Consider the following 16,557-nt stretch of genomic DNA (forward strand, 5'->3'; position numbering starts at 1 on the left):
TCAAGTGAAATTCAAAGTCCACTGCAGGATGGGTGGTGTCAGGAAAACACAAGCTCCATGTTTCCTCCAGTATTGGCACACCCGAGTGCACTCTTGAAGATGTAAATGTCCAATGTTCTAGAGCTGTAAGGAGTCTCAGTGAATGCGTGGTTCTGTTCTGCATGTGAATAATGAAAAAAACAGACCATCCCCGGGCAGGGAGTAGGGCAGATTTGGAAACTGGGTAATCGGAGACCCAGCAATTTTATGGGACTTACTGAGGGTCCTTCAGAAGCCAGTAGACACTCTGCCCCCTATTTCCACCACTTGCTCATCAAGGTCAGTTCAGATTCCCTGCCAGGTTGTAATGGAGGAGGCATGCCATGCCATGCAAATCCATGGTCCACCAATTGAAGAGAATTAGTTGGGACATTAATGACATGTGACTGGGAATGAAAAGTTTTAGGGAACAGGTCACATTTCTTTCCTCTTGTTCACAGAAGAATTAAAGATTATTATTGCATTTCTAATGATTATTCTTGCCATTGGAATGAGAGTGGAAGGGAAAATTAAAGTCCAAATCGCCAGTAGGTCCTTTGGAAGTCTGGAAGTGTTGCTGCTCCAGCATCAAGCCTATAGATCAAAGGAGAGTTGCTCGCTTCTCAGATAGTTCACCGGAGTGCACGATTGCTGCGCCATGTTTCAGAAGGAAAGGCGGGCCTGCCAACGGCGAGGTGTTGGAAGGCGGTGGTCCGGTAGTGCTTGAGTGTTGGAGGAACTGTGTAAATGAGTAGTAATTGGCAACAGTGGGGGGCGAGCAGATGAGTCTGACAGGAGCCACTGCCACCACTACATTAAGTGTCTAACAGGTGTCAGACCGAGACCAACGATCTACAAGCATCACTTCAAGAAATCTCATCATAGTTCTTTGAGTGAAGGACCCTTACCGTGCACATTTTCCCGAGGGAGAAACTGGATACCCACGTGGGGCGTGTTGTTCTAAATTGTGGCTGCAAGGAGAGAACACTTTCAGGGGTCAAGTCCACGTCAGCATCTGGGACTGTTGCTGATGATGTGTGGCTTGGGCTTTAGGACACGAGACTAGAAGGCTTGATGAAGAGGGCTGAGGAGAGTCGAAGTGCAATGTTGGAGCTGAAGGTCAGGGGTGAGGTGGCCTCCACATTTGACTATGGGGCCAAATGTGTATTGATCACTATCTCTGCTGAGATAGAGGTAAACAAAAATGACGAAAGGCATGTTAGCTTTTTTCTTCGGTCCCTCTCATTCCTCCAGTGCATGTTTGAGTCTTCCCAGTTGTGGTTTTTGGAGAACAGCAATCCCGCTCAATAACCTGGCACATTGGATTTAGGACAAAATTTAGCAACTGAAGAGTCTTGGCTTTCACTGCCGCTCACTCACTGAGACCCTCCTTACAACAGAAGAATCTGCTTTTTGAGCCATTTCTTTTCTGACATGTTGCCTCTTCACATCCTTTGCCTACCTTTGGCTCATTGAGACAATGTATGGATTTATAGATTACATGTAATAACAACATCCTCTCTGAGAAAATGAGAGGGTATGTGTGTGTGTGTGTGTGTGTGTGTGTGTGTGTCCATAAAGGAAATTCAGATACTTAAATCAGATTCTCTAAAATGAGATAACCATATATCGATTTGCTCCACAATTCTATATTGAGTGCCAACCACCTATCAGTCACTGTTCTAGACACTGACAATACAGAGGTGAACAAAACAGAGAAGAGCCCTCACAAAGCATGCCCTCTAGTGAGAGGTGGGCAGACAATAAACACACAAATATATAATATGCCTGATGGTAAGTGTTACGAAGAAAAACGTCTTTGGGTAAGGGGCCAGAGCATGCTATTTTATATAGACTGGAAAGGGAGGGCCTCCACGAGAAGTCAACATTTGACTGGAGACAACAGGGAGTGATCACAGGGATGCCTGACAGAAGAACACTGCAGTAAGGGAGCAACTGAGGCCTGCTGGAGAGCTGACAAGTGGGCCCGCATGTGCAGGGCAGGTGAGCGAAGGCGTGAGGCTCACAAGATGACGTTGCAGGGGGCTTAGAGGTGGGTGGTGAATCATGAAGGGCCTTTTGGAGCCCAGTGTCAGGACTTTGACTTTTATTCTGACTGGGATGGGACATTGTTGTAGGATGTGGAAAAGTGGACCCCTGGCTTTTCTAGTATGAAGTCACAACTCTAACCACTTTGTTACAGGATAGAAGAGTATCGTCCTGTACTTTTGCAAACCACAAACAGGAGGGAGATAGATTTAGTAACTCATGCAGGTTAAAGTGGTTGTTTACATGGGCTGCTTTAATTATGTTGTCATTACAGGGAAAATTCTGCTCGGAATGCAAATAGTCTAAATCCTTTTAAAGAGAAGTGTTATAGAGGTGAAATTATGTTTTAATATCTTAAGTATTTATTCTCACAATATAATTTTATTATAAAATAATATTCCTATGTTACAGAAAATTTGGATAATAGAAGAAACATATCTGTATCAGTTTAAGATTATTTGATTACAAATAGCAGAAACTGACTTTCTTTTATAGAAGGAAGTTTATTGAGAATATGTTGGGTTGCTTACAGAATTGAAGGGAGAGTCTGGAAAATCAGGTGTAGAAGTGATAGTGATCAGGGCATTTTGAAGGAGCTTTGCAGGTGAGGGCAGGGGGCCTCAGAAACAGCAGCTCTTTTCAGGCTCATTTAGATGCCACCACTGGAATTACTAAACTCTAAACATTTCCAGTCTTCTATTCCCTCTTGTTCCAGATTTCCATCTGAAGCCTGGGTACATGACTTAGGCTATGGTAGGATGGGGTATGGTGATTGATAGTCCTACTCAATTCAGTGGCACAGAGCAATTTCTTAAGGAAATTTGGGTCTCTTATCAAAAGTAAAGCAAAATGGATGTTGGCCAGCTAAAGTGCTGCAAATGCCATGATGGTAGTCCTAATTACATTTCCTTTTACCACAATTCTCGTAATTTTGACATATTTTCTTCTATTCGTATTCCTCATTCACTTGTTTCTTAGTGTTTCTAAACCTAATTTTATATGCTTCTTTTGTCTGCTGCTAGGTGACGAAAATGGTGACCTTCTCCTCCCTTATTTAACCAGCCCTAAATTGCTGGGCATTTGGGATATTACCATTAAAAATAACATAAATAAAGTTGCAGTGAGTAGTGATAGCTAGCCTAAACTGGCTTAGTATAGTGCTTCTACCCTTGGGGGTCCAATCCATATTCTCTTGTGCTTCTAAAAGAGAGGACAAGATAAAATAAGTCTAAATTGCTGCAAGAGTGTATAAATGCAGAGGATTTCATCAGATGTTAGAACTGTCAAAAGGAGGTGAACCTTATCCTCCGAAGGACTGACAATCTTCTTTCTGGTCATTAGGAGGCAAGCTGATTTTCATGGATCCAGGACCCATTGAGCTTAGGGCACACTCCATCCTCATTACTGATGGTGGAGAGCTCCGGATTGGATCCGAGGACAAGCCCTTCCAAGGCAAAGCTGAGATCAAACTCTATGGGAGTTCCCACTCTACTCCCTTCTTTCCATATGGTGTCAAGTTCCTGGCTGTGAGGAATGGAACTCTTTCCCTGCATGGTGAGTGAGACAGTTGACCAGAAGAGATGAGGTAGAACGGTGTCTTGACAATCTGCTAGTGATGGGCAAATGGTAAAACCTCTTAAAAATCTTTGGCTATTAGTTGCTGAGGCAACAAAGTTAATGACAGCATGGGCACTATTTCCTTAAATAAGAAATATTAGTTGTTATGAGTCCTGTGGCAGACAGAGTATATTTGGTTCCCGAGTATGTACTCCCCTTCAAGTAAGAGGATTATATGCCTCCACCAACTGCCAGGTGACTTTTGGTGCTGCCTGCTGGGTGGACCATACTTCCCTGTCCCACTGGGACATGGAGCTCAGCTGTGGACTTGCTTTGGTCAAGGAATGTGAGTGGAAATGATAGACTGCATGGCCAAGTAGAAGTTTTGAGAGCTGTCACACTGCTTTGGCCATTTGTCGTTTTCCTTCCGCTGGAGAATAGCCTGTCCCATGTAGGGGCGGCTCCTTCAGCTTGGGAACCTGAATGAGGACAGTTGGGGCAGAGTTGCAGCCCACCTCCTGCTGTCCAGAATGGGAATGGGCAATGATTTTGTCAACCTAAACCACTGAGACTGGTGTTTATAACTGCAGTACAGTGTAGTGCAGACTGACTGATGGGCCATTTACATTGATGGCATCACAAATCAAATAGAGACAACTTTATTTTGTTGTTGTCATGGCTGTCTTCCCCTCCTGGGAGCAGCATTCAGTTAGAGTTCTACTTAGAATCCTGTTACAGAGGGGTTGGGTGCTTATGGATTTCTGGGGGGGGGAAGGACACCCCCAAAACAGGAATTAGGCTACATGTGTTTCTGCTGCAGTTTTATTTGTCTTCTGATCACTTAGTCCCACTTTGCAAAATGGACATTTTTATTTTCCTTGAGATTCAGGAAATTACTAAATGTACCAGGAGAATCCTTGGTATCAACTGGAAAATGTGTAAGTATAAAATGAGGAGCTTTATGTATCTTTCAGTGGATACTTACATACTTTTGGTTACACAGCATGAGAAAAAAGGGAAATCAAAATGTAGGCTCCAGATAGTGGCCCAATCTCCACAAAACTTGGTGTCATTGACGTTGGCATTTCTATATTGGCATGACAACGTAAAAAAACCATGGATCGTACCAAACCCCATACACACACACACACACACACACACACACACACACACACATACACATACACTCTGTTTTCTCTTATATATACATACCTATGATAAAGTTTAATTTGTAAATTAGGCACAATAAGAGATTAACAACAATAACTAAAAATAAAACAATTATAACAATATATGGTAGTAAAAGTTATGTGAATGTGGTCTCTCAAAATATCTTACTGTCCTGTACTCACCCTTCTTGTGATCATGTGAGGTAAGAAAATCCTCCACAAGGGGTTGAAGTGAGGGGAATGAGGTAGGCATTGTGGCATAGTGCTAGGCTCCTAGTGACCTTCTGACCAGGTCAGAAGGAGGATCGTCTGTTTTCAGACTGCAGTTGACCACGGGTAACTGAAACCACAGAAAGCCAAACCACAGATAAGGGGGGACTAGTATAATCTGTGGGCCTCAATCATAGTTCACTAAAATGCAGTCTTTTGCCTCTTTTGGCTTTCCTACAAGAGGAAGTGAAATCTTTTCATCAAGCATTTAGTAAGTGTTGACTTTGGACCAGCCAGACTGCTACAACTGGGGATATATTTTGTAAGGCTTAAAAAACCCCATAATTATCCGGACAGAAATTTAAAATGCCTACAGTATTGATTCTTAAGTTCTGCTTTATGGAGGACTCTTTTCTCCTAGCTTCATCAGCAAGAACTTACATTGATGTTGTGGTCCAGCATCCATGAGGCACATCAGCCGTGGTCTCAGTTGGGCTACCAACCCAATGTGCTGTTGTTTACCGCTGAAGAAACACAGCTGCAGAACAGCAAGAGGGCACTCACTGATCAATATTTGCTACAGACCGTCTGAAAAACGCTGAAGCTTAACAGCGGTCCTCTGGTTTGAGAGCCACTGTCCTATACAATGCAGGTGCTCAACTCTTGCTAGAAATGGAAATACCCACGAAGAAGGGTGAAGACTCCTAATTCATTTTACCCTGCTTCTTTCATTCCAACCTTCTCATGCTCATGTTCTATTATGAAGGATCAGCAAAACAGCTCATAAATAAACCTTTATGTGCCTGCATTTTCAAGGTACCCTATGCTCCTAAGCCTTTGTGTTTAAACAGTTATCGAGTTAAGAAAATCCTTAATGCCATTGCTTATAATCAATCAATACAGGCCAACCGAAGCAACGTAGAGCCTTCTCATATGGTTTGAGAATTCTGGAAGTTACAAATCAGTGTTGCAGCTTTAGTCCTGTGATGTTACTGGATATTGAGAGTGCAGACACCTCCTCTCCCTCCCTCCCTTCCTTCTCTTTCTCCTGTTTCCTCCATCTCCTGCCCCTCTCCTTTCCTGCATTCCCAGTGTTAGGTTATCCTCAGCAACTGGTTTACCCATTTGTCCAAAGTCCTGCCAGTATGGGAGTAACTAGGATCTCTGAAGAACCATAGAACTTACACAGTGAACACTTGCAAAAGCAAGCTATTTTCCTCTCTGAAATGATGCCGCTGCCGCTCATTCATTTGAAGGAAGCGCTGTGTGGGTAAGAGCACAGTCCCCAAGTGAGGGCTCCCTTCCCTCAGTGTCTGTCAGAGAATTCCCCCCCCCCCCCCCGCCCCGCCCCAGCCTGCGGCTCATCAGTCCCCTCTCCCGTGTCCTGCACACCTGAGGTCTCAGATTCCCCTCCAACAGCACTGTATAGCATGGCTAAAATCATTACGTAATTTCCCTGGCCTTTTCCCAGGGCCAGACATGGGTCTGGTGACTCTGGGGCCTTAGGGAAAAACTCATTTTCTTTTGCTTTCAAGTATGCAAAACAGTGAGCCACTTGATTCACTGCTTCGCACCCTAAATCCCTAATGACCCGGCGTTCACTCAGCTTCCTGGCATGATGTAGTGAGATTCACTACATAGTGCACAGAAGACTCTTCTCCAGGGGATTTTTTTAAAATCCAGGTTTCTAGGCCTCAGCCCCACAGTCTGACTTGGTGGGCCCGAGTGGGCCTAGAAATGTGCACTTCAACGGGTGATCTGATTCCTGTGGCTCACTGACTACTCTTGGAGAAATGCTGTTTTTAGAGGTTAATAGTTTTGGAATCGGAACTCTGTCCAGTTCTGGCACTAATCACTCATGACCTTGGGCAAATGAAGCTCCATAAAACCAGGAAACATGGTCCCCACCTTGTAGATTTGCTGCTTGTGACTTAGTCCAAAGTATTTGGCGCACACTGACACTCAAGCAGAGTTAATTACGGCTATTTTATTATATTCTCCACCCCCCCAAAGCAGTGAGGACCCAGTGCCAATTATCTCATGTTTTCTTTTAGCGAGGAGAGAGCGAGAGGGGCTTCTTTCTCAAAATTTGGCATGGGGCCAGCCCTGCCTAGAGATTTTTCTCCTTCCTAATTTCCTTGTCTACCTCTTCTGATCAGAGCAAGAGAGAGGTTTTAGCAACATTCCCAGGTATCTTCTGTTCCCACTGCTCAGTGAACACCTTTTGATTTTAATCTCTGTGCAGCTGCTTCCCAGCAGTGGAAAACCACCATTCCTGGGTGTGTTACAGGAGGCTCTTCTGGAAACCATTTACATGGGCCCCAGAATAGCCAGAAGCAGAGCACTGCCCAGCAACGAGGCTTTTTGGAGGCATTTTATCCCTCACGTCCAACAGTGAGAGGGCTGACTGACGGGTACTAATTTAGCTCCAGCTCAGGTCACGGAGATTCACACAAATGGTCTGCATGTCAGGACTATGGCCTTCCCCCACTCCCTCCCCCGTCTCCTTCATTGCCACCCCATGGAACCCTTTTGCTCCAGCTGATTTCTCTCATGGATTCATATTGCTAAGCAAACAGGCTTTGCTGTTCAGCTGTCATAAGGAATGATGGAGTTGAAAGCACATTTCATGTTTTTCTTTTAATGTAGGAAAACTCTCACACACTTGTACACACACACACACACACGCACGCACACACACACATGCAACACCGTCTTTCTCTTTCTCGGGGTTTGGGAGTGGATTGGGGCAGGGCTGTTCCGTTTGGAATCTCTGATGGGGTTCAGATTGCTTAGGAGATCCTGTCAGCTGCTCACTGGGATTCTAAATGTGACTCTAGGGTCTCAGGACGCCTCTAGAGTGGCCATCTGGGGTCTGGCTGGTTGTGGTCAATAAGGAAATTTCACTCGTGCCTTTTTCTTTCCCCACTCTGTCTGCCAATCCAGGTTCACTACCCCAAACTGAGTGCCAATCACTTGTCACTTTTCAAGGGGGTCGCTGTCAGCCTGGGCAACTTGAATTTTTGACAATGTAATTATGGCCCTTGCTTCCACAGTGGGAGTCTGAACAGGATGGTGGGGCTTTTATTGATTGTTCAGCAGGGAAATTTATCAATGTCTCTCACTTCATTTCCAGTTCCTCCCTGAGAAATTTGGCTGACAGTTTCTTAGGAGAAAAAGCAGTCTTATGGCCTTGAATGGACTTCTGTCTTTGTCCTTTTCAAGAAATTACAAGATCCTGGAATTAAATATAAATGGAAGTTTCTGAGCAAAGCTGGTATGTGGGAGCATGGTTGAGGAAAACACTAGTGCAATTATCATGAATGTACGAATTTGGTAGGAACAAATAAGGAAAAAACTAGTCTAAACAGGCGAGTTTAGATATGGTTTGTTTTCCTTCTAAAAGTACCAAGTATCTTTATTTAAATTCCATGCTTTTTATAAGTATGGTGTCACGGGCACTATTTTAGTTGCTGAAGGGCATCGGGCGGTTCTGAAGCATGGTACTGGGTGCGTGGAGTAGACACGCATATAGAAGCGTGTTCCTGGTTTTCACCTTCTCCACAAAATCCAGATGTTTCCTGGAGGAACTTCAGGGGTTCCTCAGATAGTGAAGTGTTTGGGTACCAAGCAGTGAAGGTTTAAATTGCTCAAGTAATCCATTGCTTATCTCTCTGTTTGAGCTCAAAGTAATATTTCTTTAGAAGAAAGAGTTCCATTGCTAAAGTGGTGATGAAAAGCAGCCCTACTAGCTCATCCTTTTTTTTTTTTTGTAGCTCTATTGCCTTTTATTATTTTTATTATGTTATGTTAATCACTGTACATTACATCATTAGTTTTTGATGTAGTGTTCCATGGTTCATTGTTTGCGTATAACACCCAGTGCTCCACGCAGAACGTGCCCTCTTTAATACCCATCACCAGGCTAACCCATCCCCCCACCTCCCTCCCCTCTAGAACCCTCAGTTTGTTTTTCAGAATCCATGTCTCTCATGGTTCATCTCCCCCTCTGATCTCCCCCCCTTCATTCTTCCCCTCCTGCTATCTTCTTCTTCTTTTTTTTTTTTTTAACATATAATGTATTATTTGCTTCAGAGGTACAGATCTGTGATTCAACAGTCTTGCACAATTCACAGCGCTCACCGTAGCACATACCCTCCCCAATGTCTATCACCCAGACACCCCATCCCTCCCACCCCCCACCACTCCAGCAACCCTCAGTTTGTTTCCTGAGATTAAGAATTCCTCATATCAGTGAGGTCATATGATACATGTCTTTCTCTGATTGACTTATTTCGCTCAGCATAATACCCTCCAGTTCCATCCACGTCATTGCAAATGGCAAGATCTCATTTCTTTTGATGGCTGCATAATATCCCATTGTGTATATACACCACATCTTCTTTATCCATTCATCTGTCGATGGACATCTTGGCTCTTTCCACAGTTTGCTAACTCATCCTTTTAACTGTGGTGTGTAGATCCTTTTGAGGAGTTCAGGGCTCCTCTCTGATCCCTTCTTTCCCCAGGACAGATAGAGCTCAGGAACTTTTCCTACCATCTGCTCTTTGATGTAAGGTGAAACTTTCCAGAGCCTATTTCATCTTGGAACAGTTCCTCCAACAATAGGTTTTCAGATCTCTGCTCTTTTGTCCCCTGACCGACCACTTCCAGGTCAGTCTCCTCTACATCCATCACATCTCCTCTTGCCCCTGTGTCTTACCTATTTCTTCTAGACCTTGAGTCTTTCCGTTTTTGTCTCTCATTCCTTTGGGCTGGAATGTAAACCATCGCAGTGGTGTAGCATTTTTGTGTGCAGATTTACTCCTCTTAAATTGCTCGGTTTTCAGGGACAGAAACCCAGGGCAAACAAACTTAGAACAAATGATTTATGAGTTCTCGGTCAAGCGCAAGGTGGACGGGAAGACCACGGGCCTCGGGGATGACTGCCTCCGGGCCCCCATCCTGTCAGGACTCACTCACAGTCCCTCACGTCTTCTGTGTCTCTGTGCATGGATTGGCTTCACTTGCTCCTGCTCCTTACTGGTTATGTCTATATGGCCACTGCAATTTCTGGTTTCATGTGGACTCCAGTTTTCCACCACCAAAGAAAAGAGCTCTGGAAGCAGATGATCCTACTTCTGATGTATCCTCAAAAGGCCAGTAGTAGCCCAATGCCCCTTCACAAGGCCTCCACCATTCCTCTTACTTCATCTCATCACCTAGGCATGTTACCATGTCATATCATCACAAGAAGGAGAAAAGGGTGAGTACAGTACAATAAGATATTTTGAGAGAGAGGGACCACATTCACATAACTTTTATTGCAGTGTATTTTATGATTGTTTTGTTTTATTATTAATTATTGTTAATCTCTTATTGTGCCTAATTTATAAATTAAACTTTATCATAGGTACATATGCATAGGAGAAAACACGGGATATACAGCATTTGGAACTATCTGTGGTTTCAGGCATCCACTGGTGGTCTTGGAATGTATCCCCTACAGATAAGGGGGGACTACTGTAAATGCTATGGTTTTTCTTCCTCCTTTTCAAGGATCTTGGATTTTCTCAATATTGAAGAGTTTCGTTGTCTTCCCTTAGCACTTTTTACCACAAACTATTCCCTGAGATCTCGTGGGTATCTGGAGCTGGTGTGGTGTGTAAATTGACCTTAGGTCCTTGCAAATGGAAGAGGTAACTTTTTAGGGATCTTTGAGAGACTTGAACCTTCTAGACAGAAATTTGACTCAGAACAGACTTTATTTTCTTCTAATTACTATCTTAATCCATATTCTGATGGATCTTTTCCTACTTTCTTTTAACAACACCACCTTGGGCACCATAGCTTTCCAGTTGATTTAAGATATTAAAAAAGATCAGTTCCAGCTCATCTACTTTATTTTTTTTAAGATTTTATTTATTTATTAGAGAGAGAAAGAGAGAGAGCGAGAGGGTGAAGCAGACTCCCCACTGAGCAGAGAGCCTGATGTGGGATTCAATCCCAGGATCCTGAGATCATGACCTGAGCTGAAGGAGGATGCTTAACCCACTAAGCCACCCAGCTGCCCCTATGAACTCATCAGCTTTAAAACTTCAGTCTCCTTCTCATGTAATGCTCCTTTCTCCTTCTCAAGCCTCTGGCCTAAGGCACTGGGAGTGGCAGGGGTTTAGCCTGCTCCTTTGCCTTTCCATCCATCCTTTTTACTTATATTTTCTTGGTGCTGGGACAGGAAGAGGAGGTGAGGTGAGAAGGCTCACTGAAGGCTTTACTGAACTGTGTGCTTGTATCCTCTGCTAGGTGTGGCTGCTTTTCTGGGTAATACTGGTCGACTGTTGATTCTCTCTCCAAAGATTTCTATATAAAATCATTGGAGCCTTGTAGGAGACCTTCCCACTGTTTTTCAGTGTGGAGTCCCCTCCCGCCTTGGGTTTGCAGTGCCCTTAATACCACCTTAGGGCCCATTTAGGGTGGAGTACCAGAATACTGGCCCAAGGCAAGCTACCTTCCCCAGAATCCACTTGATCAGAAGAAAGTTACCAATCTTTGCACACCAAAGGTGTTCTACTTACCACCCCTTTCCCTGCTCACCTCTCTTTTTCTAATTATCCTTTCTCCTGTTCAGATAGGTGTGGGCAGTCCAGCAAATATGCTGCATGTGCAGACATCCAGCCTGGGGAAAAGAAGCCAGTCTCCTATTCTTGCTGGCAACCCGATGCCTGGTACTTTTGAAGCCCTTTTTCTTTAAGTGCAGAGAAGTACCTTCAGACTTCCCTCTAAGGGAAAGAGAGGAAAAGGCCATCTCCGGTTTACCAGGCTGATGACTCATTCCCATTTCTGGAATTCCTTTGAATGTCCTCTTTTTGTTGCTCATATAGCCTGAGGTGGGGTCTGTCCAGGGATGGCTCAGATGGCAGAGTTAGATTAGTCTCCTTTTTGGAAGCCCCAAGGAAATGTCTGCTCCTTTACTGTTCATGGCTCACTTACAGTGTGAGGCCTTTATCATCTCTTTGTTTCCTGCTTGGGCCTTCTTGGTTGGTTTGGGGGAGTAGAAGTCCAACTTCAGAATTTGTTGCATTTGCACCCATATGAAAGGGTGCCCCAAGAGATATTGGGTTGAAGAGAAAGCAACCTTTGATATTTGTGTTTTTGTTTATGTGTGTGTGTGTGTTTTGCTGTGATTCATTTTGATTTAGGGATGGGGAGGAAGGAAGATCAAATTGAGGGGAGAAATGAAGGAAGAAGGGTGGGGAAAATTTAACACCAATTCTTTGCCTTCTATTATCTTAAATTCAAACAAACTTCAATACAACATTGGGGTTTTGGTCAGCTGGTATGTTTTAGCAGATCATCATTATGCAGTCAAGTTAACTTGGAACGCTTAGCATGGTAGGATGGCCAGTGATGGATAACTGGTTCTCCCTTTAGAGCAGATGAGGATCGGTCCTCAACTACATACATGTCTCTCAAAATATAACCAACACCACCAACGAAAGGTAAGGTGATAATTTTCTCTATTATGTGTCATGCTTCAGAAAAGTCCAAAATACAACTATCCAATGCACAATGGCAGAAATATTTCTGGTAAAATCTAATTGATTTTTTTTTAACGGAGATAACTTAGAATCTGTAATTCCTTGATCTGGATAAGAGTAACCTTGGAACAGTCTATATGAAAGAGGACCTTAGATTAAGAGTATAAACCACACTTTAAGGAACTTGTTTAAACACATTAAAGTGAACCTGCTGTTTTTAAGGTCTTTAGGAATTTAGGTGTTTACATGTAAATGTGTACTGCTAATTAGAAATGAGTTCTAGCTATTCAATAATCCAAGTACAGCAGGAACCCCACTTAGAAACACATTGTGAGATACTTTAAGTTTCTATATATACCTGAAAGTGTTGTCATTAGTCAGATCTTTTTTTGGTTGCAAGTAACAGAAAATCCAATTCAGAAAAAAAATAAGAGTATTTATTGCCTCATATAACTGAAAAAAAGAAAACAACAACAAAACAACCAAAAAAAAAAACTTGAGGCACAGCTGAGTCCAGGTGCTCCAATGAGGTTGTTAGGATTTTGTTTCACCGCAACTCTAGGCTCTGCTTTCCTTTGAGTCGTCTTCCATTTTCTTCTTTCTTTCTTCCTTCCTTCCTTCCTTCCTTCCTTCCTTCCTTCCTTCCTTCCTTCCTTCCTTCCTTCCTTCCTTCCTTCTTTCCTTCCTCCCTCCCTCCCTCCCTCCCTCTCTCTCTCTCTCTTTCTTTCTTTCTCCTTCCTTCCTTCCTTCCTTCCTCCCTCCCTCCCTCCTTCCCTCCCTCTCTCCCTCCCTCCCCCTCTCTCTCTTTCTTTCTTTCTCCTTCCTTCCTTCCTTCCTTCCTTCCTTCCTTCCTTCCTTCCTTCCTCCCTCCCTCCCTACCCCTTACTTCCCTCCCTCCTTCCTCCCGCTCTCCCTTCCTTCCTTTCTTTCTTTTGAGAGAGAGAGAGAGAGAGAGAGAGCATGTGCATGTGAACAGGGAGAGAGGCAGAAGGAGAAGGAGAGAGAGAATCTTAAGCAGGCTCCACGCCCAGTGTGGGGCTCCATCTCATGCCCCCTGAGATCATGATCTCAGCCAAAACTGAGAGTTGGACTCTTAACTGACTCTGCCACCCAGGCTCCCCAAGTTGGTGTCCTTTTCAATCAAGCTCTCCTCTCCTGGAGGTAGAAATAGGGCTCTGCAGCTCCAGATGAAAGAGCAACTATTTTCCAATGGCTATTTGACCCCTAAGTAAATTCCAACATTTCCCTCCAGCAACATTCACATCTCTCCTTCTGTTTTTCACCTTTAGCTTTTAACACTAATGTACTATATACAGTTTATTTATCATATTTATTGTACTTGTCTAGAGACTTCCTTAGTGGAATGTATACATCATGATGGCAGGGAGTTTCTGGTTTTTGTTTTTTTTTAATTCATTTATAACATCCCTATTACCTACAATAGTGCCTGGACTCATAGTAGGCTTTCAAGACATACATGTTGTGTGAATGACTGAATGAAAAGCTTGAGCAAAAACCTCAGGATTAACTTTGGCCCTGTTTGGGTCAGAAACCTATCATTAAAACCACTACTATGACTAGGGAAGTGGTATTCCTTTGGCCAAGAGGGAGCAAGTGTGTGGACAACCACCCAGAATGACATTGTCTGAGGTGGAGGGAGGATAGTTTTTAACATTAGAGATGTGTTATCTAACCAGAATAAGAGAATGGACAGGTAAAAACAACAGCTTGTCTACTTTTTAAACATTTGACAATCTAACATTTTTACTACTTTTACTAATTTGAAATTACAAATTAATAAGATTTTACTGGATAGTAAACAAATTCCAATTTCTTTAGTTTGGCTTAGAAAAAAACCCCAACGAACCAGGCACTTCAGTAAGCAAAACCAAAGCCACATTTTTACTACTTTTACTAATTTGAAATTACAATTTAATAAGATTTTACTGGATAGCAAACAAATTCTGATTTCTTTAGTTTGGCTTGGAAAAAAACCCCAACCAACAAGTCACTTCACTAAGCAAAACCAAAGCCACAGTTGATAGAAACACAATTAATTGAAAATTTAGAATTAAGGAATATATAATAACATTGATATTTTCTAGATTTGATTATGGCTAGAAAGTGTTAGTAAATGAATGACATTGGTTTTTAAGATAGTTTTCAGTTAGGGGATCTAGGACCACATGAATCTTGATTTGGATTGGTCACTTTTTTGTGTGAATATGTACATGAAAGGCAATGGCCAGCAAAGGCATCAATACTGAGTATATTTGGCCCTTGAGCAATGTGGGGCTTATGGGCACTGATCCCTTGCACAGTTGAAAATCTGTGTATAACTTTTGACTCCCCCCAAAACTTAACTACTAATAGCCTATTGTTGACTGGAAGGAAGCCTTACCGATAACATAAACAGTCAATTAACACGTTTTGTATAATATACATATTATACACTGTGTTCTTACAATAAAGTCAGATAGAGAAAAGAAAATGTTATTCAGAAAATCATAAAAGAGAAAATACACTTACAGTACTGTAGTGTAAAAATTCTGCATATAAGTGAACCCATGCAGTTCAAACCCATGTTGTTCAAGGCCTAACTGTATTAGGACTTGGCTCAAGTCAAAAAGAGGACCTCTAGTGAGCAATGATATATCATGTGACTAATTCTTCTTGACTAAGCTAGAAGGGGATGGGAAACAAGCTTGCTTTCCTTCTTTACTCCTAAGGCCATATAAGACACTGGGGACTTTGCTGATTAACAAAAGGTAAGTCCAGTGTAGCTGGTGAGTTCAAGAAAAGAAGAGAGCAGACTTGCCTCAGTGCTCAGGAGAGAGCCTGTCTGGCCTATCTACTTTAGGCTTTTCTAGATTAGGGGCAGTTTTGAAGGAGCTGCCTCCTGAATCTTTTCCCTATCCCTGTGAGGGAAAAGAGGGTAAAAGCAGAAACTCCCCTTTGTTTGGCCTGGTGAATTTTCCATTCCCTAGGACTGTGCCATGTATAATCTAGAAATGATTGATCAACAGCAACCTCTTTGGGGGACTTATGGGGGAGGCAGGGAAGAGAGCTGTGTAGAATATTTGGACCACACAAAGATAAATTGGGAAGCTATTTTTCAATTTAGAACAATAGATTTTTTTCAAACTGTGAGCTACTTCCTTCTAAAATCCCAGTTGTTAATAAAATGAAGTACTGAAAATAATACCTGAGGCCTTAAATTTCCTATGTAAACCCCTATAGTTCCAAAATTTTGTCATACATACATATATCATATTGGTTCTATTTATCTGGAGAACACCGGCTAACCCAGTGACTTATTCATTCATGAATAACATTATAAAAAAATTCAGAGAAAAACTTTGGAACCATAAGGATTTAGATAGGAAATTTAAGGCCTTAGGTACTATTTTCACTACTTCATCCTATCAACAGGTAGATAGATAGATAGATAGATAGATAGATAGATAGATAGATAGATAGATCATATTAGTTCTATTTATCCTGAGAACCCTAATATTGTGGATTGTAATAAGATTTACTATAAGGAATTGACTCATGTGATTATAGAGGCTGAGAAGTCCCAAGATCCAAAGTCAGTCAAGCTGGAGATCCAGGAGAGCTGATGTATATAGTTCTAGTTTGAGTCCAAAGGCCTGAGAACTAAGAGAACAAATGCTGTAAGTTGCAGTCCAAAAGCCAGCAGGTTTGAAACCCAAGAAGAGCCAGTGTTTCAGTCCAAATCTGAAGGCTGGAAAAGACCAATGTCTCAGCTCAGCAGTTGGGCAGGGGTTCCCTCTCACTTAGCCTTTTTTGTACTATTGGTACTATTCGGGTCTTTGATGGATTGGATGAGGCCCACCCTCATTAGGGAGGGCAATCAGCTTTACTTAGTCCATGGATTCAGATGTTAATCTCATCCCGAAACATCCTCACAGACACACCAGAATAATGTTTGGCCAGTTGTCTTTGGTCTTAGCCCAGCCAGGTTGACATATACAGTTTACCATCACAGTCAC

General features: G+C 42.7%; 1 protein-coding gene across 6 annotated transcripts in view; it reads left to right on the forward strand.

Moving 5' to 3' along the window:
- Positions 1–16,557, forward strand: part of PKHD1 (PKHD1 ciliary IPT domain containing fibrocystin/polyductin) — a 471,355-nt gene that overhangs the window by 159,406 nt on the left and 295,392 nt on the right. For all 6 annotated transcript variants that reach the window (XM_027602298.2, XM_027602301.2, XM_027602300.2 and 3 more), the window contains one exon: positions 3,409–3,621. In XM_027602298.2, coding sequence (XP_027458099.2) covers positions 3,409–3,621 — 213 coding nt within the window. The remainder of the gene's footprint in view (positions 1–3,408; positions 3,622–16,557) is intronic.

This window comes from Zalophus californianus, chromosome 7, assembly GCF_009762305.2.
Source record: "Zalophus californianus isolate mZalCal1 chromosome 7, mZalCal1.pri.v2, whole genome shotgun sequence".
Taxonomy (NCBI): domain Eukaryota; kingdom Metazoa; phylum Chordata; class Mammalia; order Carnivora; family Otariidae; genus Zalophus; species Zalophus californianus.